The 26,170-nt window shown below is 47.3% G+C and overlaps 1 protein-coding gene across 1 annotated transcript in view; it reads left to right on the top strand.

The window, feature by feature from the left end:
- TBX15 (T-box transcription factor 15) overlaps positions 1–26,170 on the top strand; it is a 283,475-nt gene that overhangs the window by 183,780 nt on the left and 73,525 nt on the right. The window contains exon 3 of the mRNA XM_085620709.1: positions 19,117–19,218. Coding sequence (XP_085476835.1) covers positions 19,117–19,218 — 102 coding nt within the window. The remainder of the gene's footprint in view (positions 1–19,116; positions 19,219–26,170) is intronic.

Here is a 26,170-nt window from a genome sequence, read left to right as displayed (position 1 = left end):
TGTCTCACATGTGGGGCTGAGCTCCATCAGTATCCTAGTGTCTCACCGTGGAGCTGTGCTCCATCAGTATCCAGGTGTTCCACTGTTGAGCTGTGCTCCATCAGTGTCCACTTGTCTCACCATGGAGCTGTGCTCCATCAGTGTCCACTTGTATCACCATGGAGCTGTGCTCCATCAGTATACAGGTGTCTCACTGTGGAGCTGTGCTCCAACAGTATCCAGGTGTCTCACTGTGGAGCTGTGCTCCATAAGTATCCAGGTGTCACACCATGGAGCCATGCTGTATCAGTATCCAGGTGTCTCACCATGGAGCTGTGCTTCATCAGTATTCAGTTGTCCCTCCGTAGAGCTGTGCTCCATCAGTATCCAGGTGTCTCACTGTGGAGCTGGGCTCTATCAGTATCCAGGTGTCTCGCAGTGAAGCTGGGCTCCGTCAGTATCCAGGTGTCTCGCAGTGAGCTGTGCTCAATCAATATCCAGGTGTCTCACCGTGGAACTATGCTCCATGAGTATCCAGGTGTCTCACAGTGGAGCTGTGCTCTATCAGTATCAAGGTGTCTCACCGTGGAGCTGTGTTCCATCAGTATCCAGGTGTCTCACCGTGGAGCTGTGCTCCATCAGTATCCAGGTGTCTCACCGTGAAGCTGTGCTTCATCAGTATCCAGGTGTCTCGCCGTGGAGCTGTGCTCCATCAGTATCCAGGTGTCTCACCGTGGAGCTGTGCTCCATCAGTGTCCAGGTGTTTCACCGTGGAGCTGGGCTCCATCAGTATCCATGTGTCTCACCGTGGAGCTGTGCTCCATTAGTATCCAGGTGTCTCGCAGTGGAGCTGTGCTCCATCAGTTTCCAGGTGTCTCACTGTGGAGCTGTGCTCAATCAGTATCCAGGTGTCTCACCGTGGAGTTGTGCTCCATCAGTGTCCAGGTGTCTCACCGTGGAGCTGGGCTCCATCAGTATCCAGGTGTCTCACCATGGATCTGTGCTCCATCAGTACCCAGATGTCTCACCGTGGAGCTGTGCTCTATCAGTATCCAGGTGTCTCACAGTGGAGCTGTGCCCTATCAGTATCCAGGTGTCTCATCGTGGAGCTGTCCTCCATGAGTATCCTGGGGTCTCACCGTGGAGCTGGGCTCCATCAGTATCCAGGTGTCTCACTGTGGAGCTGTGCTCCATCAGTATCCAGGTGTCTCACCATCGAGCTGTGCTCCATCAGTATCCAAGGGTGACACTGTGGAGCTGTGCTCCATCAGTATCCAGGTGTCTCACCATTGAGCTGTGCTCCATCAGTATCCAGGGGTGATACCGTGGAGCTGTGCTCCATCAGTACCCACGTGTTTCACCGTGGAGCTGTGCTCCATCAGTATCCAGGTGTCTCACCGTGGAGTTGGGCTCCATCAGTACCCATGTGTCTCACTGTGGAGCTCTGCTCCATCAGTATCCAGGTGTCTGACCATCGAGCTGTGCTCCATCAGTATCCAGGGGTGACACCGTGGAGCTGTGCTCCATCAGTACCCAGGTGTTTCACCGTGGAGCTGTGCTCCATGAGTATCCAGGTGTCTTACCATTGAGCTGTGCTCCATCAGTATCCAGGTGTCCCACCATTGAGCTGTGCTCCATCAGTATCCAGGTGTCCCACCGTTGAGCTGTGCTTCATCAGTATCCAGGTGTCTCACCGTGGGGCTGTGCTCCAACAGTATCCAGGTGTCTTTCCATGGAGCTGTGCTTCATCAGTATCCAGATGTCTCACACATGGGGCTGAGCTCCAACAGTATCCAGGTGTCTCACCGCGGAGCTGTGCTCCATCAGTATCCAGGCGTGACACCGTGGGGCTGTCCTCCATCAGTATCCAGACGTGACACCGTGGAGCTGTGCTCCAACAGTATCCAGGTGTCTCACCGCGGAGCTGTGCTCCATCAGTATCCAGGCGTGACACCGTGGGGCTGTGCTCCATCAGTATCCAGGTGTCTCACCGCAGAGCTGTGCTCCATCAGTATCCAGACGTGACACCGTGGAGCTGTGCTCCATCAGTATCCAGGTGTCTCACCGTGGAGCTGTGCTCCGTCAGTATCTAGGTGTCCCCCAGTGGAGCTGTGCACCATCAGTATCCATGTGTCGCTCCGTAGAGCTGTTCTCCATCAGTATCCAGGTGTCTCACCCTGGAGCTATGCTCTAAAAGTATCCAGGTGTCTCACCATCGAGCTGTGCTCCATCAGTGTTCAGGCGTGACACAGTGGAGCTGTGCTCCATCAGTATCCAGGTGTCCCACTGTGGAGCTGTGCTCCAACAGTATCCAGGTGTCTCACTGTGGAGCTGTGCTCCATAAGTATGTAGGTGTCACACCATGGAGCCATGCTGTATCAGTATCCAGATGTCTTACCGTGGAGCTGTGCTCCATCAGTATCCAGTTGTCCCTCCGTAGAGCTGTGCTCCATCAGTATCCAGGTGTCTCACCGTGGAGCTGGGCTCTATCAGTATCCAGGAGTCTCGCAGTGAAGCTGGGCTCCGTCAGTATCCAGGTGTCTCGCAGTGGAGCTGTGCTCAATCAATATCCAGGTGTCTCACCGTGGAACTATGCTCCATGAGTATCCAGGTGTCTCACAGTGGAGCTGTGCTCTATCAGTATCAAGGTGTCTCACCGTGGAGCTGTGTTCCATCAGTATCCAGGTGTCTCACAGTGGAGCTGTGCTCCATCAGTATCCAGGTGTCTCACAGTGGAGCTGTGCTCCATCAGTATCCAGGTGTCTCACCGTGGAGCTGCGCTCTATCAGTATCAAGCTGTCTCACCGTGGAGCTGTGCTCCATCAGTATCCAGGTGTCTCACCATCGAGCTGTGCTCCATCAGTATCCAAGGGTGACACTGTGGAGCTGTGCTCCATCAGTATCCAGGTGTCTCACCATTGAGCTGTGCTCCATCAGTATCCAGGGGTGATACCGTGGAGCTGTGCTCCATCAGTACCCACGTGTTTCACCGTGGAGCTGTGCTCCATCAGTATCCAGGTGTCTCACCGTGGAGTTGGGCTCCATCAGTACCCATGTGTCTCACTGTGAAGCTCTGCTCCATCAGTATCCAGGTGTCTGACCATCGAGCTGTGCTCCATCAGTATCCAGGGGTGACACCGTAGAGCTGTGCTCCATCAGTACCCAGGTGATTCACCGTGGAGCTGTGCTCCATGAGTATCCAGGTGTCTTACCATTGAGCTGTGCTCCATCAGTATCCAGGTGTCCCACCATTGAGCTGTGCTCCATCAGTATCCAGGTGTCCCACCGTTGAGCTGTGCTTCATCAGTATCCAGGTGTCTCACCATGGGGCTGTGCTCCAACAGTATCCAGGTGTCTTTCCATGGAGCTGTGCTTCATCAGTATCCAGATGTCTCACACATGGGGCTGAGCTCCAAAAGTATCCAGGTGTCTCACCGCGGAGCTGTGCTCCATCAGTATCCAGGCGTGACACCGTGGGGCTGTGCTCCATCAGTATCCAGGTGTCTCACCGCGGAGCTGTGCTCCATCAGTATCCAGACGTGACACCGTGGAGCTGTGCTCCATCAGTATCCAGGTGTCTCACCGTGGAGCTGTGCTCCGTCAGTATCTAGGTGTCCCCCCGTGGAGCTGTGCACCATCAGTATCCATGTGTCGCTCCGTAGAGCTGTTCTCTATCAGTATCCAGGTGTCTCACCCTGGAGCTATGCTCTAAAAGTATCCAGGTGTCTCACCATCGAGCTGTGCTCCATCAGTGTTCAGGCGTGACACCGTGGAGCTGTGCTCCAGCAGTATCCAGGTGTCTCACCGAGGATCTGTGCTTCATCAGTATCCAGATGTCTCACATGTGGGGCTGAGCTCCATCAGTATCCTAGTGTCTCACCGTGGAGCTGTGCTCCATCAGTATCCAGTTGTCCCACTGTGGAGCTGTGCTCCAACAGTATCCAGGTGTCTCACTGTGGAGCTGTGCTCCATAAGTATCCAGGTGTCACACCATGGAGCCATGCTGTATCAGTATCCAGATGTCTTACCGTGGAGCTGTGCTCCATCAGTAACCAGTTGTCCCTCCGTAGAGCTGTGCTCCATCAGTATCCAGGTGTCTCACCATGGAGCTGGGCTCTATCAGTATCCAGGTGTCTCGCAGTGAAGCTGGGCTCCGTCAGTATCCAGGTGTCTCGCAGTGGAGCTGTGCTCAATCAATATCCAGGTGTCTCACCGTGTAACTATGCTCCATGAGTATCCAGGTGTCTCACAGTGGAGCTGTGCTCTATCAGTATCAAGGTGTCTCACCGTGGAGCTGTGTTCCATCAGTATCCAGGTGTCTCACCGTGGAGCTGTGCTCCATCAGTATCCAGGTGTCTCACAGTGGAGCTGTGCTCCATGAGTATCCAGGTGTCTCACAGTGGAGCTGTGCTCCATCAGTATCAAGTTTTCTCACCGTGGAGCTGTGCTCCATCAGTATCCAGGTGTCTCACCGTGGAGCTGTGCTCAATCAACATCCAGGTGTCTCACCGTGGAACTAAGCTCCATGAGTATCCAGGTGTTTCACCATGGAGCTGTGCTCCATCAGTATCCAGGTGTCTCACCGTGGAGCTGGGCTCCATCAGTATCCAGGTATCTCACCGTGGAGCTGTGCTCCATCAGTATCCAGGTGTCTCACCATGGAGCTGGGCTCTATCATTATCCAGGTGTATCACCGTGGAGCTCGGCTCCATCAGTATTCAGGTGTCTCACCGTGTAGCTGTGCTCCATCAGTATCCAAGTGTCTCACCGTGGAGCTGTGCTCCATCAGTATCCGTGTGTCCCACTGTGGAGCTGTGCTCCATCAGTATCCATGTGTCCCACCCTAGAGCTGTGCTCCATCAGTACCCAGGTGTCTCACCGTGGAGCTGTGCTCCATCTGTACCCAGGTGTCTCACCGTGGAGCTGTGCTCCATCAGTATCCAAGTGTCTCACCGTGGAGCTTGGCTCCATTAGTATCCAGGTGTCTCGCAGTGGAGCTGTGCTCAATCAATATTCAGGTGTCTCACCGTGGAGCTGTATTCCATCAGTATCCAGGTGTCTCACCGTGGAGCTGTGCTCCATCAGTATCCAGGTGTCTCACCGTGGAGCTGTGCTCCATCAGTATCCAGGTGTCTCACCGTGGAGCTGGGCTCTATCAATATCCATGTGTCTCACCGTGGACCTGTGCTCCATCAGTATCCATGTGTCCCTCCGTAGTGCTGTGCTCCATCAGTATCCAGGTGTCTCACCCTGGAGCTATGCTCTAACAGTATCCAGGTGTCTCACCGTGGAGCTGTGCTCCATCAGTATCCAAGTGTCTCACCATGGAGCTGGGCTCTATCAGTATCCAGGTGTCTCGCAGTGGAGCTGTGCTCCATCAGAATCCAGGTGTCTCACCCTGGAGCTGTGCTCTATCAGTATCAAGGTGTCTCACCGTGGAGCTGTGCTGCATCAGTATCCAGGTGTCTCACCCTGGAGCTGTGCTCCATCAGTATCCAGGTGTCTCACCGTGGAGGTATGCTCCATGAGTATCCAGGTGTCTCACAGTGGAGCTGTGCTCCATCAGTATCCAGGTGTCTCACCGTGGAGGTATGCTCCATGAGTATCCAGGTGTCTCAACGTGGAGCTGTGTTCTATCAGTATCAAGTTGTCTCACCGTGGAGCTGTGCTCCATCAGTATCCAGGTGTCTCACCGTGAAGCAGTGCTCCATCAGTATCCAGGCGTGACACCGTGGAGCTGGGCTCTATCAGTATCAAATTGTCTCACCGTGGAGCTGTGCTCCATCAGTATCCAGGTGTCTCACCGTGGAGCTGTGCTCCATCAGTATCCAGATGTCTCACCGTGGAGCTGTGCTCCATCAGTATCCAAGTGTCTCACTGTGGAGCTGTGCTCCATCAGTATCCAAGTGTCTCAACGTGGAGCTGGGCTCCATCAGTATCCAGGTGTCTCACTGTGGAGCTGGGCTCCATCAGTATCCATGTGTCTCACCGTGGAGCTGTGCTCCATTAGTATCCAGGTGTCTCGCAGTGGAGCTGTGCTCCATCAGTTTCCAGGTGTCTCACTGTGGAGCTGTGCTCAATCAGTATCCAGGTGTCTCACCGTGGAGCTGTGCTCCATCAGTATCCAGGTGTCTCACTGTGGAGCTGTGCTCCATCGGAATCCAGGTGTCTCACCGTGGAGCTGTGCTCCATCGGAATCCAGGTGTCTCAGAAGTGTGGCTCAATGATTAGAGCGGCAGACCCTGATGCAGAGGTCTAGCCCGGGACCAGGGTTCAATTCCCCGCCTCGGCGGGTCTTGGTCTCAAAAAATTCCACGGACATGATAATTCTCGCCTCGGTGCCTATTCCAATCATGGAGTCCCACTCTGCAACTCTGGGCAATAGCTTGCTTAATCTCCACAACGGCCCCCACAACGCTAAGGATGCCTGGCCTCCACCATGGGGGTGTCCAGGAGTGGACGCCTCACAGGGAAAGCCAGGATGGGTTCCACAGCGGTATTCGTACAAGCACCTTGAGACCCTTGCGGGTTAGTGCGCTATACAAGTATCAATTTACATTACCGTGGAGCTGTGCTCCATCGGAATCTAGACGTCTCAACATCGAGCTGTGCTCCATCGGAATCCAGGTGTCTCACCGTGGAGATGTGCTCTATCAGTATCCAGGTGTCTCACTGTGGAGCTGTGCTCCATCAGTATCCAGGTGTCCCACCGTGGAGCTGTGCTCCATCGGAATCCAGACGTCTCACCTGGATACTGATAGAGCAAACTGGAGTTTAATTTTTGTTTTTTAAATGCATCCCATTTTCCTTTAAGGGAAACGGGCTGCATTTAAAACGGAAATGCTTGTAACGCCCTGAACGTCTCAGGATCGTTTAACAGACACGACAATGAGGACGCAACCACTTGTGAAGGGTTAGTTCTTTTAATGAAGGCAAATAAAATACAAAGAACAAACAAAAGTTATAGTCACTGGAATCCTCCAGGCTAAGTACGTTACCAGCCCACAGCACGGATGGTCCTAACCGTCCTCTGCATATACGCCGATCCCGGCGTATGCCAACAGAGGGCAGAAATGAAATGGCCGACAATGCCAATCGGTAGGCTGTGAGGGGCACGAAGAGTGTTGGGGAGAATCGAGGAGTCAGGGAAACACCCAGCCGGGGTCTCTACCTGAAGGGAGCAGCCGCTCAACCTCTTCCTCAGACTGCACCGGGACGCGGAGTCACCTCCTGGTGATGCGTCACCGATACCCCAATCACAAGCAAGAAGACTGAACCGAGAGCAGCCGCTCGATCGATCCTGTGGACTTCCGAGTCTGTAACGCGGCAAACACCTCCTGGTGTGCGTTACAGCTGGCAGTCCCTGTGTCTCTGGTCGGGCTGGGAGTTACGACTCCAACCAGCAAAAGCGCCACTGCGCTTGGACTCAGCCGAGTCAAAAAGCGAAGCTCAATGGTTGACCGGTAGAGCTTCCGGGTCCTTCACAGGTGACGATGGGGCAAGACACGGCCCAGGGAGTAACGACTCGACCTACCTCCGTTCTTGCCTTACTGGAGCACCACTCCGGAACACTGCTCTTCACGAAGCAGGTACGTCGGTGTAAACACAATATCCGACAGCCTTGTACCTCCCGGTTCCTCCCTTTATCGGGCGTGTTTTCCTTGAGTTATGTAACAGCTCTCCTGTTTACATAAGGGCGTGTTTCCCTTGAGTTATGTAACAGCTCTCCTGTTTACATAACCTCTCAACCGCTAAGCATCCTGGGAGATGTAGTCCGTTTTCGCTGGTTACCGTTTTCCTCCCCTCGTATGACAGGAATTCTTGACAATGCTTTATTTAAAAGCAGTCCAAGGCACAGTGGTCTGCTGATCCCAGCAGGCCACCATCCCTGGGAGTGCTGGCCATTCCCAATGGGGTCGCAGATTGCGCTTGCCTCATAAATATTGATGAGGTATGCAATCTGCGACCGTATTTGGATTTGCAGATAGTGTCTGTGACACTGTTGTACATTGCATTTTGCGACTCGCAAATTGCAAGTTGCAAAATGCAATCGTCGTTCATCCGGTCCTTCGTTCCTCCACCGTGCCTCCTGCTCTATACATCTATATTTGTGTTTACAATACTTGCAAAGATCTCTTTCCTTTCTTGCATGCCAATGGCGAGGTTTAGGACGTGATTTCATGACAACGTTATCTGTAACAATTAGGCCTGGGCATCATTCAAATTCGCCAGTGATGTGGTTCTCTGAGTTGACACACCAATGCTTCTTCATTGACTGTGTCCTTGAGAATGAAACGTCACTGGTGATATTTTTTCCAACACAAATCCGATAAGCATTCTGGTGGACATTTGTAAACATGACAAAGCCAGGTGGGTGCTCAGAAGCTCAGATTCCTTGCAGAAAACACTGCTCTAATGCAAAATACTTTCTAAAAGAAAGTGTGAATCACCCAATGTGCGAGTTGTGTAAAATCACCTCTTGGGGTGCAGAGACCATGGCTGGTTCTGATCACAACATAAACTGTTTAATAAAGGCAGGCACTCGAACATTGGACACACACATGTTGACTCTTGCTGAACCAGTAACAGTGGATGTGCTTGTTGTAGGATAATATGATTAGGCATCCGATAACAAAGTCCAGCCCTGAAGAAGCTCTGTTTAAAAGAGCGAAACACATTGGATGTTTGTTTGTTTGTTGTGTTGCTCAGGATTACATATTTCGTATTGTTAGAGAAGTCATTTAGCTTGGGTAGACATTGCAGTCCGGGCAAATTTTTCTGGACAATATTTTTAAGAATGGCAGATGTGATGCAATGATGATGTAATATTTCAGGAATCATGAGACCTATATGCTTCATTTTGTTGTCAAAACATATGTTTTTGGGGTCAAGTACTCTTACAGAGACATAAAATAACTCCTCACAGCAGCCCTTGTGCATTTTTCAAAACGGTGGCTCTATAACGATGTGTTTTAGCCGTCATATCGGTAATTCATTTCAACATTGTTTGTGTTTCAGGCTTTCGGTTGATTCAAATTGGTAAACATGAGCGAAGCCGGTGGTATCAGAGTATCTTTACCTGCTGACAGATGGTTTCTAGCTACAAAATATGAGGATTCCTTCAACAAAGCAAAATGTGCCATATGCCTAACTACTCCGAAAGAAAAGCTAAAATCAACTCCAGCTGGACAGAAGAGAGTTTGAGATGCTGCAGAAATACAGCAAGGCAAAGTTCACAAACGATTTAAACTGATGGGTGAAGGTGATCAAATATTCATCATTGTAACAACAAGCTCTACAAGTGATATACAGTGGAATCAAGCCTGGAAAAATGTATCAAAAATAGCAGAAACCAGTGAATCAGAACAAGAATGCGAGTCTTCTGAGAAAGCGACGACAACCAAACCCAATGCCCTTCCACTTAGAAGATCGATGGCTGCCCCTCGTTCCCTCTAACAACTGACCAGGAAGCAGAGAATCTTCAATGTGTTATCTGTTGTTTAGCCATAACAGGGGCCAAAGGGATGGATGAAAGAACAAACTACAGAGTGTGCGAGTCTCAACGGGCAAACCTGCTTTTATCTGCACCTAGTTTCTTCCAAGATGAAGTTTCCGGCCGAGTAGCTGATCTTAACAGCGAGGTGCATGTGTTTGCAGCGGACCCAAACTGCATGCCTGCATACTTTTGAAATATGAATGTACAGTGAGCTCCCAGCAGCAACGTAACCGCCAGCCTTCAGTTAAGTTTGCACTCTTTGAAAAAGCAAATTAAGTTTTAAAGCCGTTCTTGAGTGCTCGTTACGGTTTCACACTCAGTGAGATCGTAGAAATAATGGTCAACATTGATGAAACTCTATTGATTCATAATAATGAAATGAAGATTTTTCTGGTGAGAATGCACAATAACAGAATTCATTGTTGTCAGTCTAACAAAACGATCGAGACACTTATGGTGTTCTCAGCTGATTTCACTCCTGAAGTTCCTGCTGCCAACTAAGATGAGAGGATGCAGTAAAATCAGCAGGAAGCGTTTTAAGAAATGGCCTGTGAGATTTAGATTTTTGACTCAATGACACGCGTGAGCTCCACAAATCATGGGAGTCAACATGAATGCCTGATGTTATCTTAACATTATTTACATCATTGTTTAATATGAGCAAAGTAAAACTGTTCCAAACTAAAGTTCTTGAGTTCCGAACAGTAGCCGACAACATTGATGATGACTTTGAAGATATAAGCGTAGAAGTGGGAGACCATCCCATGACCCGACATGCTTATGCCGTGCAAATGTGCTGTCTTTTCCATTGTGCTCTCTGTTATGAATGACATCACGGCTAAAAGAAAGATCTGCTACTCCCGATGACTGCAATCTATGACAAGGCCAAAGTATAGAGCTAATCACTTCAATGAGCCGGTCTGGTGCATCAACAAGTTATAAAGATATTGTACGGAGCAGGAACTCATTAGCAGCAATTCATGCTGTGAAATCTTGTGAATCCGACGGCACACCACTTCCAAGTCACTTCACCAGGAAAGGATTTACAATTGCTGCTCTTGATAATTTTGCTTTTGAAGACAGCTCTTCTTTGTCTGGACCATCCAGCACGCATGACACTGCCATGGTGTGTTTTCAAGACTGTACCTATGACGTAGCTGCTGGAAAACAAGCTGTGGCAGCTGTAGGCATAAACAAACAAAGCTGCAAACTTATAACCCAACTGCCGTGCCAACATGATGCCAGTCTACCAGAGAGTTTCAGCGTGGCTGGGGGCATGGGTCTTCCATCCGATGCAGCGTTCCGCAAAGATGATTTAGCTGAATTTATCATGTCGCTTATTCGGTGCGCACTGACGGATTAAGAAAAAGCCAGTTCCTCCATGGCCTGAAATTCATGCTCTGAACTCCCACAACACCATCCCATCAAAGAAGGTTGCGTTTTTACCTGTAATAATATCTCCAGTCACAAGCTACACCACAGAATACACGGCTCCTAAAATTACCAAAAAGTTCGTGCTCAACTTAAAGACCAGCCTATCCCTCCAATTTTCTGTGCTAAATGTGTTTTCTGTTTTGTAGCTGACATTTCTGTGAGCAATCCAGTAGAATTTGATGATCTTTAGCCAATGATGGGAGTTTTCCACATAACAAAAGTTGTGTTGCGGTGTGCAGGAAGTTATCTCAATGGATGTGGCATAGACGATGCACTTATTAAGGCTGAAATATTTGGAAGCAAAACTGTGCAGTAAGTTTTGAGTGGAAACAATCCATCAATCAATCAATCAATCGGTCATTTGTAAAGCGCACTAGATACCCGCGAGGGTCTCAAGGCGCTGGGGGGGGGGGAACCTACTGATCGAACAGCCAGGTCTTGAGTGTTCTCCTGAAGGTCAGCAGGTCTTGGGTCTGTCATAGGCTCAGTGGGAGGGTGTTCCATGTTTTGGCGGCGAGGTGGGAGAAGGATCACCTGCTGGTGATAGTTCTTCGGATGCGTGGGACGGTGGCTAGTGAGAGGTCGGTGGAGTGTAGCTGGCGGTTGGGGATGTAGAAGGAGAGTCGTCTGTTGAGGTAGGCAGGGCCGGTCTTGTGGAGTGCCTTGTGTGCGTGGATGAGCTTGAAGGATATCCTCTTGCTGAAGGGGAGCCAGTGCAGGTCCCTCAGGTGGGGGGTGATGTGGCCGTGGCGTGGCACGGATCAGTCATGCCGAGGCGTTTTGGATGCGTTGTAGCTGTTTGATGAGCTTGGTCGGGGCCCCCGCGTAGAGGGCATTTCCGTAGTCGAGTCTGCTGCTGACGAGGGCCTGGGTGACTGTCTTACTTGTTTCTGTCGGGATCCATCTGTAGAGCTTGCGGAGCATGCGGAGAGTGTTGAAGCAGGAGGAGGAGACGGCGTTGACTTGCTTGCTCATGGAGAGCATTAAGTCGAGGATGATTTCCAGGTTGCGTGCGTGGTCGGAGGGTGTCGGGGCGGCTCCGAGTGTGGCTGGTCACCAGGAGTCATCCCAGGCGGAGGGGGTGGGTCCGAGGATGAGGACCTCCGTCTTGTCTGAGTTCAGCTTCAGATGGCTGTTCTTCATCCATTCGGCAACGACCTTCATTCCTTCGTGGAGGTTGGCTTTGGCGGTGATGGGGTCCTTGGTGAGGGAGAGGATCAGTTGAGTGTCGTCGGTGTAGGAGATTATATAACACATTATGTTTGTCTGTTGCAAAGTAAGCTCATCATTTCTGAGGGTATAGAAACATCGTGTTGGAATGCTTTCTGAAACAAGAATGACAAATTAGGTTTTTCATTTCTTATCTCAGAAGTGAACACGGCACTAGTTTCATTTCATTCAAAAGACTTAATGCAAAGCCAGGCAGTGTTCAATAAACTCAGTTTAGAATCAGAAAGCCCAGTTCATAGAGTTTGTAAAAGAATGTGTAGAAAAATCAGAACTTTGCAAGTCCTGGGGAACTGTTTTACACATGATAGCTCTAGTCAAAGACTTGGTACATGCTGATCAGGAAGGCGATTGGGAGCATAAACTACCGGAGATATGGGTCCTGGTATTTGGAAAGAGTGAAGAAGCTAAAGGTGGAAGAAGCATACCTTTACAGAAAACTAAGACGGAGAGGGAAGATTCCATGCTCTGGATCCAGATATTGAACTAGAACGGATGATCCCGAGATCACAGAAAAGCTCGAAGTGAATTGTTGATCAGGCACGTAAAAGTGAATATGTTACTACATGGCAGCTAGTTTACCATGAACTTCTTTCTATTTGCAATGTTTTCAGAGAGATGACAAATTCAAAATAATTAATCATCGTGAAACTCTTCCTCACCACAAACCTGTGGGAAAGAGAAGGGAACACTTTAATAAACATGTTGACAGCCATCTTCATTTCATGCAGAGGCAAGGAAACTCCTTTGAAATGACTGAGCCTGTGCCACTACACAACGTATTGACAAAACAATATGTGGATAACGTCTACAAGATGTCCTGCAACATGGATCAAAACTATTCGCAGAACCGAAGCAGGAGAGGTTTGTAATGAAAGAAAAAAAGCTGTTTGACAGAATCACTAAAGCGAAACTTCCATGCTCTAATTGCCATAGTAAACGTTTTGTCCAACCAGCCACCACAAAACAGGTTACAAAAAACAACTTTTGCAAGCACATAGAGAGATGGATTTAGCAAAATAAAAGGGATGAATTTATCAAGGATGTTCTGTCGCATGATCTTCTTCCAATAAACGCATTATTTGATGGAGACGCTGCAACCAAACCAGTGAAGCGCAAACTCCCACAAGAGCTAAAAAAAATATTCACCTAAAGAATTTCAATTGAAAATGTTGTCCTAATTGAAAACAACTGTTTTTGTGAACTATGTGTCATTATTGCAAATGGTCAAGATTTCATCCATGCAAAATGTTGGAGAGGTCGTTCAGACTGTTCTACAGATATCAAAGTCAGTGTGCACATTGCACGGACTGCACATATATTCAAAAGCTAGGGGCCATCTTGTTAAAAAACTCAACAGAAAATTGAAGGAAACTGACCTTCGTGTTTTGTCACATGTTGAGTGGGCTGTTCAAAATGGTTCCAATCGAGTCATCGTACTGTCAAATGACACAGATGTTACGTTAGATGTGCTACTTAGAATTGGTACTTAGACTTGTTGCAATGTTTATAAGTCAAGGATTGTCAGAGTTACGGATACGTTATGGAACACTGGAGCAAATACACTTAATCCAGCTTCATATTCTGTGCAAGAAACTTGACCCAGAGATGCCCAGTGTTCTTATCAAGGCAGATATTCTTACGGGTGATGACTCTATGAGCAAAATTGGAACAAAGTATGGAGCTTTTACTGCTGAACCTGTGAAGTTTCTAAAAGGATTTGCTAAAACAGAAGAAGAATGTTAAATTAAAGACGTAGAAAATACCTTGTGCATGTGTGGAAAATGAGTTCTGACTGTCACACGTTTGACGATCTTCGGCACAGTGAGTTCAAGAGATCAGTCCAGCTAAGTGGCCTTCCACCAACGTCATATTCCGTGCGTGGACGCATTAAAAGAGCGTTCTACTCGATCAGAAATGATTTTGGATCATGCTTATGTAGAGAATGATCTGTGTGAATTTGGTTGGGAAGATATTGATGGGGTGCTAAAACTTACGAAATTTCTAAAGCCTCTATCCATAGAACTTACACGTGCATCTACTTGCAAAACCTGTGCTACAAAAAGACGTCCTTGTCGATACGCTCTTCTCAAATGTTCAACATTCTGCAAATGCACCATGAGTGATTGTTGAACAAATAAAGTGAACTATGAAAATGGGTCTAAAACAGGAGTAATAAACATTTTTTTTACATATTCCGATCATAAACAGTGTTTGTTGTACACATAAAATGATTAGAAACCATTATTATTTCTTTCATTCCTACATATGTCTCTTCTTCCTCTATTATGTTTGGATAATAGCCGGAAAGGTGCTCAGAAGAGTTATATTCTATCTCTATAAGACTACTTGACCCAAAAAACCTATGTTTTGACGCCAAAATGAAGTATACAGGTCTCATGGTTCCTGAAAAATTACATCATCACTGCAATACATCCACCATTTTCAAAAAATGTTGTCCAGAAACATTGGGACTGGACCAACAAAGTCTACCCAAGCTAAATTAATTCTCCAGTGATCTAAAAACACACATCAAAAATGAACCTCTCTGGACAACCATTTTCTTACGGAGGTATATCAGGAGCCCGGGAATAAAATCATTAGGACACAATATTTGTGTCAGGTAACATTTTTGTTAGCAATGTTCGCCCTCAACAGGTCACCTTAGTGGTGACTTGAAATCAGTTTCCCAGATGACTGGCCAGGCTCTGCGGGTCAATCAATCAATCAATTTGGGGAATTATAAGCGCTCTACTCACCCGTGAGGGTCTCAAGACGCTGGGGGGGAGGCGGGTGCAACTCTGCTCAGTCGAAGAGCCAGGTCTTGAGGGTCTTCCTGAAGATGTGCAGGGTGGGGTGTTGATTGGTAACTTGTTCCAGGTCTAGGCCGTGGTGTAGGAGAACGTTCTTCCGCCCGTTCCTGCTCTGTGGATGCGCTGGGGTTGGGTGAGGGCGAGGTCGGCAGATCGGAGGTTCCTCTTTGATGTGTGGAAGGAGATTCTTTCATTGAGGTATTGGGGTCCAGTGTTGTTGTGGCATTTGTAGGCATGGGTGAATATCTTGAAGGTTACTTTTTTCTCGATGGGGAGCCGGTAGAGGTTGCACAGGTTCTGGGTGATGTGTTCGTGTGGCGGGATGCCGAGGATGAGTCTGGCTGTGGTGTAGAGACTTGTTAATCCCGTAGTCCAGTCTGCTGGTTATGAGTGCGTGGGTGACTGTCTTCCTTGATTCGGGGGGATCCATTTGAAGGCCTTTTGGAGAATGTGGAGGGTGTTGAAGCAGGTGGAGTCTCCAAAAAGAGTGGGAGGGGAGCACGTAGCTGATTAGGTGCTGCCCAATGTTCTCCCATTGGTCGCCCACTGATGAGCCCAACGGGTTTCTTAGCTGATTGGCTGATTTTAACAGGTCCTTGAAATAAGTGGTGAGTCTTTGGGAGTCTGGACCTGCAGCAGCCTCCACGTTCAATGATTGCTCTCTTCATGTCTTTTAGTTTTGTTGTGACCCCAGGTGGGCCTACACACTGTGTTTGTGGCCCTGAAGTGTCTCCAACTGCAGGTACTTCATGGGGACCTTTGACTCTCTTATTAAGTGGCCTTTACCGATGAGTCTCCAAGCAGAACGTTTGCTCCTTGTAGGTCTCCTGGCCTGGTGTGTGGCCCCGAGAGGTCTCCCATCCAACTTGCTGATCGCACGGGCTTTCACAGTTTAATGCCAACAAATGCTGGGTGCTTGAGTTGAGTTCTCAATTGCTGTGAGTCCTCCAAATGATTCCTCACTACTCATTGAACAAAGCAGTATGCGTGTGTCTTCAGGATGAGGGGTCATTCTCTGCACATCTCCCTGCTGAGTGCTCACCATAAACAGTTCTGTCCGCTGAGGGATCTCTGCCAGTGAGTGTTCCATCTCAGTTGTATTCCAAAAGGGGTCTCTTAGCTGAGTGGTCAGTAACCATTGACACATTTTTTAGATTTCTCAGTAGAACATGACACTAAGTCTTTAGTGCCAGGGGGTCTAGGAAATTCCTTCCCAGACCCCCTGGCACTAAAGACTTAGTCAATGTCCCAGCACGAGACAGAGAAGTCAGTGGACTGCGATCCCCTGCCATCCACTTAGAATGACTCGAGTGAGATGCATTCTAGTGAACTATCAGTCCTGTGAGACCGTACAGGCAGAGTTATTGGAACCAAAACTTTCTTTCATCAAGACTATAGACTCTCAAGAATACTGGAAAGCTAGGATATATTTTGAAAATGTATTAAACCCTATCATAGGGCACTTGTTATGAATTGTAACTATCATAAAAATAAACAAGATAGTGGCAGTGAACAATAGGGACAATTGTAACATTATTACCGTATGTTAGTGGGCATTGTCGAGTGTAATAGACAGTCACCACCCACATACCCTTTCTGAACAACAGAAGCAGCGTTCAATGAAGAGACACAAGCTGGTGTCCTTGTGTCCACGTCTCATGTTGTCCATGAACAGCCCTTACTTGTGTTGGAGGAGTCCATGTGCCCTTTCCTTGGCCTTTGGCAAGGAATCTCAGTCTGAAATGTTCCCCTCTAACTAATAATGCTTTGTTACAATGTGTATACTCTGCTTGAACACTGTCAAACATTTCCAAAATAAACAGTACTAAAGATCTCACACCTAGGTAGCTCTTCTGGAAGGGCATAGCTGACCAGTAGTTGGTGTCTACATCCGGAAACCCAAGAAGTACCTGGCAATAAAGGAAGAACGTATGCGCATCAGTGTAGTTGCTCAGTGAAAAGTTGATTGACTAAAGGTGTTACTCAAGAAAGACAAAGATGTCTACATCTCCCAGATGAGCGGATAGTTGATGGGGCTCTCTCAGCTGTTGCAACAACTCCTTCAGCTGAGTACTCAGCCTCTTGCTAAGTAATGGGTCCTAATGTGTCTTGTGGCTTAGCATCCATTCCCTACGAGCCATTCACATGGGTGCTTGGCCCACAAGCATCCCCCAGCTGAGCGGTCAGTCAGTGTGGCTCTCCCAGCTGAGCAGTCAGTCAGTGTGGCTCTCCCAGCTGAGCAGTCAGTGAGTGTGGCTCTCCCAGCTGAGCGGTCAGTCAGTGTGGCTCTCACAGCTGAGCAGTCACTGAGTGTGGCTCTCCCAGCTGAGCGGTCAGTCAGTGTGGCTCTCACAGCTGAGCAGTCAGTCAGTGTGGCTCTCACAGCTGAGCAGTCAGTGAGTGTGGCTCTCCCAGCTGAGCGGTCAGTCAGTGTGGCTCTCACAGCTGAGCAGTCAGTGAGTGTGGCTTTCACAGCTGAGCGGTCAGTCAGTGTGGCTCTCACAGCTGAGCAGTCAGTGAGTGTGGCTCTCACAGCTGAGCAGTCAGTGAGTGTGGCTTTCACAGCTGAGCAGTCAGTCAGTGTGGCTCTCACAGCTGAGCAGTCAGTCAGTGTGGCTCTCACAGCTGAGCGGTCAGTCAGTGTGGCTCTCACAGCTGAGCAGTCAGTCAGTGTGGCTCTCACAGCTGAGCAGTCAGTCAGTGTGGCTCTCCCAGCTGAGCAGTCAGTGAGTGTGAGTGGCATAGAGAAGAGTGGCATAGAGAAGAGTGGCATAGACTGGAGTGGCATAGAGAAGAGTGGCATAGAGAAGAGTGGCATAGAGAAGAGTGGCATAGAGAAGAGTGGCATAGAGAAGAGAGGCATAGAGAAGAGTGGCATAGACTGGAGTGGCATAGACTGGAGTGGCATAGAGAAGAGTGGCATAGAGAAGAGTGGCATAGAGAAGAGTGGCATAGACTGGAGTGGCATAGAGTGAAGTGGGATAGAGCAAACGGTAGTGCAAAAGAGTGAAGTGGAGTCCAGTGGAGTGGCGTACAAAGGAATCCCGTACAGTAGAGCGGTGTAGAGTTCAGAGTTCAGTGGTATAGCGTGGGGTAGTATAGAGTGGAATGTGATACAGTGGCTTTGTGTACAATGGAATAGCAGAGTGGTTTGGCGTACAATATAGTGGCGAACAGTGGAGTGCAATGGACTTGAGTGTTTTACATTGTAGCGCCATACAGTGGAATAGTGTATACTGGAATGGCGTACAGTGCAGTGGCATAGAGTGGAGTGAGGTAGAGTGGAGCGGCATACAGTGGAATGGCATAGAGTGGATTGGAGTAGAGTGGAATGGCATAGAGTGGAGTGACATACAGTAAAGTGTTGTAGAGTGAACTGACGCAGTGGATGGCATATAGTGGATAGTTTAGAGTACAGTGTTGTACAGTGTAATAGCATAGACTCTAAAAGTGTAGAGTACAGTGGAGTTCATGAAGTTGATGGCCATAGAATGTAGTGTTGTACAGTGTAATAGCAAAAAGAGCAAACGATGGATGGAATGCTGAACAAATCTAACATTCACCCTCAGCCATAGATCTGAATTTAAACCCATCATTTTTTGGTTCACCACGCCAGGGAATGGGGTTTGTGCGGCCCAAGCCTTTGTAGTACCCTGGGACCCCATTCTCTGGGGCCTAACTACATACTTAAGAGGTGGGGGCTAGCGGCCCCCCTCCTGAGCCTTCTTGGGCTCCAGCTATCCCATCCCCTGGGGCTGAATGCATTAAAAAATGGAAGGGGTGCAGCGCTCCTATAAAAGGCCCTGGGGACCTCATTTATTGGGCTGGGTCCATTCTCTGTCCAGAGAGCCCACCGCCAGGACACAGTAGTTTCTCTGCCTGCACCAGCATAGGCAGGGAAACATGTGTTTGCTACCGCATGGTGGAAGCATTTTTAAATCTCCCGCCAAACGAACAAACATTCCTTCTGTGCCTCCAGCAGTGTGGGCAGGGAAGGCTTGTCTGCTCCCAGCTGGCAGGAGATTTAAACATGCTCCTGCCAGCTGGGAGCAGATTTCTGTTCTGTTTCCCTGCCCGAACAGTCTCTGTTTTATGTATTCATTATGTGACCAGCTGGTTCTTCACGCATTTATCAAACATCCTTACTCCTGTTTCTTTTCTTTGCAGGAGAATGTTCCCAGCAATGAGGGTAAAAATCAATGGCCTGGACCCGCACCAGCAGTACTACATAGCCATGGATATTGTGCCGGTGGATAACAAAAGATACAGGTGAAGGCATTAACAACTGACTCCATTCACTGGAACTATCTGAAGGGAGGGTGGAGTTTTGCTCTTGGTTCACAGCAGGTATGGGGTGGGAGGTTGGTGTTTTGTTTTTGGATTCTCTCTAGGCATATGGAGGGAGTTGGTGTTTTGCTCTTGCTTTCACTGTAGGTATGTGGTGGGAGGTTGATGTTGTCGTTTGTTTCACTGTGTGTCGAGGGAGTTGGTGTGTTGCTCTGGTTTGCATACAAATTTGTGGAGTAACTGTAGCAATGCGGAGGGGGGAGGTTTGTGTGTTGTGCTTAGATTCACGATAACAATTTGAACAGAGGTAGGTGTTTTGCTCTTGGTTTAATCTGGGTAATGGTTCGGGAGAGAGGTTTGTGTGTTGTGCTTAGATTCACTGTGGCCATGTGGATAGAGGTTGGTGTTTTGCTCTTGGTGTCACTGGGGAATATGGAGGGGGAGGTTTGTGTGTTGTGCTTAGATTCACTGTGGCCATGTGGACAGAGGTTGGTGTTTTGCTCTTGGTGTCACTGGGGGACGGTAGAAGTTGGAGGTGTGTGTGTTGTGCTTAGATTCACTGTGGCCATATTGACAGAGGTTGGTGTTTTGCTCTTGGTGTCAGTGGGGGACGGTAGAAGTTGGAGGTTTGTGTGTTGTGCTTAGATTCACTGTGGCCATGTGGACAGAGGTTCGTGTTTTGCTCTTGGTGTCAGTGGGGGACGATAGAAGTTGGAGGTGTGTGTGTTGTGCTTAGATTCACTGTGGCCATATTGACAGAGGTTGGTGTTTTGCTCTTGGTGTCACTGGGGGACGGTAGAAGTTGGAGGTTTGTGGGTTGTGCTTAGATTCACTGTGGCCATGTGGACAGAGGTTGGTGTTTTGCTCTTGGTGTCACTGGGGGACGGTAGAAGTTGGAGGTTTGTGGGTTGTGCTTAGATTCACTGTGGCCATGTGGACAGAGGTTGGTGTTTTGCTTTTAGTTCCAGTTTTAGCATGTGTAGGGACGCTGACGTTTTGCTCTTGGTTTCACTGTAGTAATGTGGTGGGAGGTTGTTGTTTTGTTCCTGATTTCGGTATCCGCATGTGGAAGAAGGGGGTGTTTTGCCCTTGGTTTAACTGTTGACATGGGGACAGAGTTGCTGTTCTGCTCTTGGTTTCACTGTAGTCAAGTGGAATGAGGATGCAGTATTACTCTTGGTATCACTGTTCGCATTTGGAGGGTGGTTGATGTTTTGTTGTTGGGTTCCTTGTAGCCATGTGTAGGTCATGTTAGTGGCAGGGGGGAACACTTTGCTCTGGTATTGTTAGGTGGAGTGGTTAGTTTTTAAAGTCTTATATTGAGCATTATATAAGTTAAAGACTCAAGTTCTACATCTTTCCATGTGTCAGTGGAGGGACTGACACACTGGGGACTCACCCAGAAAATAATTGAAGTTGTTCATTTATAATGTGTTATTGTCAATGTTGTTCACAAAAGTCCTACATTGTATAAGAGACTGTCCATCCATGTTTACAATTGCAATTTCTCACATAATTGTTGACACCATAGATGGTAAGTCAAGACTTTACACATTGAGCACACCACATTTATAAGTTGAATATACTCCACACTTCAATTGTTTTACTTCTTCATGTTTTACTTCTTTCTGCCTCTTCTTCCTTTTAAAATACTTCTATTTTTTACCCTGTTGTACTTTTCTCATTTACGCATTTAATTTTTGTATCTTTTACTCTTCTTTTTCATTATGGATCTCATCTACGGTTGTCTCACCTACACACAGTTTTAGCAGTCTGTCTCCTATGCACATACACTGGTGTTTGGGTCAGCCTCTGTCTCTTGATTGGATACCTGTCTTGATTATCTCTTTCCCCATCTTCTTCTTAGATTTGTCCCACCTTTGGAGCATTTCTTCTGTACTGGTTTTTGATTGGATGACTTGTTGCCTTCAGTTGCTTGCATTTAGGAAAGTTTTGGTCTGATGTTTGGCAGTGCAGTTGTCTAGTAGACCAAGTGCTAACAAGAGACATAGGGTGGGCTTTGGGTCCGCCCCCTTCAGCCATTGGCTATCGTCAGCTTCTCTCTTTCAGCCTTTAGCTTGAGACTTTATCAATCATGCCTCGGCTCAACTCTCACCTGATGCTATTGGATGTTTGCAGGTATCTCTTCACCCCCACTCTTTTTGCATTGAAATTCATGACAGATTACTTTATAACTATAGCTCGCTATGTCTGTTTCAGCTCCCCCCTTCTGCCTCACTGCAGTTGCACATTAACCCCTAAATTGGTTTTGAAAATTCTTGCTTCTTTTAATTTTATCATACCTTGGGAGCTCATACATTTTCTTGGTCTTTCCCTCCTATGATGCTTTCCCCCTTATTACCCAGTGAAAGATAGACAACGGCCATTTTGGAAGGGTAAAAAAAAACACACAATGGTGTCCGCACCATGCTGTATGCACTTGCAAGCATGGTGACGCATGCACACATATGCATCATCACACAGAGCTATCACATCATTATGACAGAAGCACGAGACTGCATCAGTCGCATGTGCTCATGATCGTCATCGCATTTTTATTTATTTTTTGCTGATGCTGTATGGGCTATTGGCTAAGATGCATTCTTTCGATTTTTGCCAATGCAGAACACCATTACAAAAGCATTAGCAAAGAAAATAGCTCTACATTGTTTCTAAAAATCCTGCTAATGTTTGAAATGTTTTTGACCCTGCACCCTCCTGCCTTCTTTCTGTTTGCATTTTTTTTATTTCTTCGCCTTTTTTTTTTACACATGATAATGCTCCCATACCACCCCCCTTACCCACATCTTTTTGACTCTCCTATCCCATTTTTTCCTGTTCCTTTTTGCTTTCCTATCCCCTACTGACCTATTTCCATTTATTATATTATATCTTTAAAACTTAAAAAATTACAAGTAAAACTTTATAGGTAAAATAAAAGTGAAAAGTAAAAATGTGATAGTTATAAGGGATTTATGATAAAGACGTTTTTTTTTTTTCGTTGATAGAACTATTACAATGCAGCAGATGTGGGCGATCTTCTCTGTCCCTCTGGTGTTATAGCTGCTTTAAGGCTTTGTCAAGGGATGTCTGTTCCACCTGCCTCTGAAGGTTTCATTAGAGCAGATAAAGAATGCTGGGAAGGGAGGGAATAGCCAGATGAAGTGACATTCCGGATATTGAGATAAATAAACACAGACATGATGGCATGCTTCATCATTGGGCATTGATCCTCATAGGGCCAGTGCTGCAATGCCCTATGGGTCCACCGAAGGGTCTTTTTAGCGGAGATCTTTTTATTTCGCCGTATGATGAGTGAGAGTGTGAGTTTGTATAAGAGGGGATGTAAAGGTGAGTGAGTGAATGAGTATTTAAAACTGGCTAGGAGATACCTTAAATATATTTTAATGTGTTGGTTCCCCTGTCAGAAAAAAAGGTTGTTGTTACTGGTGGGGTAATGATGTGCCCTAGTAACTGAAAGGTCGACATGTTTCGCCCCTTGTAGTGGTCAAACGAATCCTTGGTGCCTCATCAGGACCAAAAACGGTTATTTATAGTTGTGAAATTCAAAAAAAGATAACCCCTGTATATTGAAGTGGTAGAGCGGTCACCCTTGTGTTTTGTATAGGGTGGCGCCAGCTCGTAGTAGCCACTGGTATTACCGACCTATTAATATTGTGCAATAGGCTCCATAGGCTATCGCATGACCGCCTGCACCATTACGGGGGTTTTTGCCGGGTGTGCGAGTCTGCTACATCTACCCTCGCATGCGTGCACTCATCATAATGTGAAATAAAAAAATCTCTGCTAAAGAGACCCTTCGGGGGACCCGTAGGGCATTGCAGCGCTGGCCTTACAAGGAGCAACGCCCGATGATGAAGCATGACATCCCTTGGGATGTGTGAGGGCAACAAGAGACATCATTTGTGATTGTGTCACTTTGCGATAATAGATCCTAGAAACTCCTTTCCCTATTTTTCTTTTCTCTGAACACTAGTCGTGTCCTCATAGGAACAGTAACCCATTCTTTGGATTTATACAAAATTAAAAGTACACATAGAAAACCAGGCTGAGGCTGGCCCATATCAACAATGGTGTAAAACTAAAACAACGCATAGAACAGGCAGCTAAGGCTGGCTCGTGTCACTACCTGTGTAAAGCTAAAACAACGAATAAAACACCACGCTGAGGCTGGGCCATATCAATAACTGTGTAAAAATAAAACATCAAATAAAACAGCAGACTGACGTTGGCTAAAACAGCAGACTGACGTTGGCCCATGTCAATAGCTGTGTAAAACTCAAACAATGGATAAAACACCAGGCTGAGGCTGGGCCATATCAATAACTGTGTAAAACTAAAACAATGCATAGAACAGGAAGCTAGGGCTGGCTTATGTCACTATCTGTGTAAAACTAAAACATCGAATAAAACAGCAGACTGACGTTGGCTAAAACAACATACTGAGGCTGGCTCATGTCATTACCTGTGTAAAGCTAAAACAATGGATAAAACACCAGGCTGAGGCCGGCCCATGTCAATAACTCTGTAAAACTAAAACAATGGATAAAACACCAGGCTGAGGCCGATCCATGTCAATAACTCTGTAAAACTAAAACAATGGATAAAACACCAGGCTGAGGCCAATCCATGTCAATAACTCTGTAAAACTAAAACAATGGATAAAACACCAGGCTGAGGCCGATCCATGTCAATAACTGTGTAAAACTAAAACAACGTATAGAACACCAGGCAGAGGTTGGTATTTATCAATAACTGTAAAACTAAAACAACTGATAAAACACCACGCTGAGGCTGGCCCATGTCATTAACTGTATAAAACTAAAACAACAAGTAAGAGCAAACCTCTAATCTGACCTATCTAATTTCAACATTGGCAAAACAAACACCAGGCTGAAAATGGCTCAGATCAATAACTGTGTAAAACTAAAACAACCAGAAAACACCAGGCCAAGGCCAAATTATGTCAATAACTGTGTAAAACTAAAATGACGCGTATAACTCCAGGCTGAGGATTGCCCATGTCAATAACTGTGTAAAACTAAAACAATGGATAAAGCACCAGCTGAGGCTGGGCCATATCAATAACTGTGTAAAACTAAAACAACCATAAAACACCAGGGTGTGGCTGGCCCATGTTAATAGCTGTGTAAAACTATAACAACCATAGAACACCAGACTGAGGCTGGTTCATTTCAATAAATAACTGTGTAAAACTACAACAACTAATAAAACACCAGGCTGAGGCTGGGCCATGTGAATAATGTTAATGTTATCGACACTTCTAAAGCACACTATCACCGTACGGGTACCCTGGCGCTATGATACGCGTGCCCAATTGATCAACAGATGATATGGATAGGCAGTGAGCAATGTAGGCAGAAGAGGACTAGGAAAAACAATAGGCGTCACGCTCTGGGATAGAGCCATGTCTTAATTCTTTTCCTGAACTGAAGTAGGTCTTCCTACTGTCTGATATCAGTTGGGAGTTTGCTCCAGAGCCGCACCCCTGCGGTGCTAAAGGCCCTACATCCTGATTTTGTTCTTCTAAATCTAGGCACTTTCGCCAATTTGGCAGAGGAAGAACGAAGGCTCCGGGTAGGAACATACCATACAAATTTGTTCTGCATTGGTTTAGGTCCAGCACCGTGCGGAGCTTCAAACACAGTGCAGAGTGACTTAAATTGTATCCTTTGCGATACTGGGAGCCAATGCAGCTCCGAGAGAGTCTGAGAGGCAGATGAGCGTCATGGCCTCATTAAGGCTAGCCTAGCCGCCATTGTCTGGATTCTCTGGAGTCTCTCAATCAAATACCTTGGAGACTCCAGCAGCAAGGCATTGCAATAATCCAGCCGGCTCAAGATAATACTTCTTACTATCAGTGCTCTAGCCTGTGTTGGTAGCATTGGGAGAATCTTCCGGAGTACTCTAATAAGGGAGTAACAACTCCCGACTGTTGTGTCCACTTGAGTTTCTAGGCTCAGTTTGTCGTCATACCTCACTCCCAGGTTACACTCTGTCTCTGAGGGTACTAGTGGGGTGGCCGTAGGAATGGGCCAAAAATTAATTGGAAGCAAAGGAGGAACTTTTCCGACTGCACAACATAGGATTTCTGTTTTAACGGCATTAAATTGTAAAGAGTTCTGTCTCAGCCAATGTGCAGTGTCCTGCATACATGCGTGGAAGTCTTCCAATGATATGGATTGGTCTCCCTCTCTAGACAGGATAAGCTGTGTATCATCTGCGTAGTTCACAAGATTAATATTGTGAGCCCTTATGATGGCAAAGGGCTCATGTAAACATTAAACAGTATTGGGCTGGTCGCAGATCCCTGAGGGACACCGTACAGGATGTTAATAAGCTCAGATGGATAAGGGGGACGGCCACTGCCTGTTGCCTATTAAATAGGTAGGATTGAAACCACTTCAGTGCTGTTCCCTCTACCCCAACCTATTCGAGCCTGGCTAGAAGGACCTCATGGTTAGCCGTGTCAAATGCGGCAGACAGGTCAAGCAAAATCAGTATAGCTGATTATCCCCTGTGTGCTCGCATTCGAAGATCGTCCAACACGGTCACCAGAACAGTCTCTGTTCCACGTCCTGGATGGAAGCCAAATTGCACATCCTCTAGTTTGTTGTTAGTTTCTAAGAACTGAGAGACTGTCTTACTAACCCGACGCTCTATGATCTTTACTGGGTAGGGTAGAACGGAAATGGGTCGATAGTTTTTTGGACGAGCTGGATCAAGCGTTGCTTTTTTCGAGAGTGGTGTCACCATCGCTTGTTTCCAGCAAGCCGGCACTAACCCGCTGCTCAAAGATTGATTGCAGATCTGCCGGAGTATCTGGAAAAGTTCTGGGCCCAATTCCTTCCACATTTTGTGTGGTAGTGGGTCTATAGGGGATCCTGAGGAA

This window comes from Triturus cristatus, chromosome 8 (assembly GCF_964204655.1).
Source record: "Triturus cristatus chromosome 8, aTriCri1.1, whole genome shotgun sequence".
Taxonomy (NCBI): Eukaryota; Metazoa; Chordata; class Amphibia; order Caudata; family Salamandridae; genus Triturus; species Triturus cristatus.
Note: the sequence above shows the minus strand (reverse complement) of the source record. Positions and strands in the feature narration are given on the sequence as shown.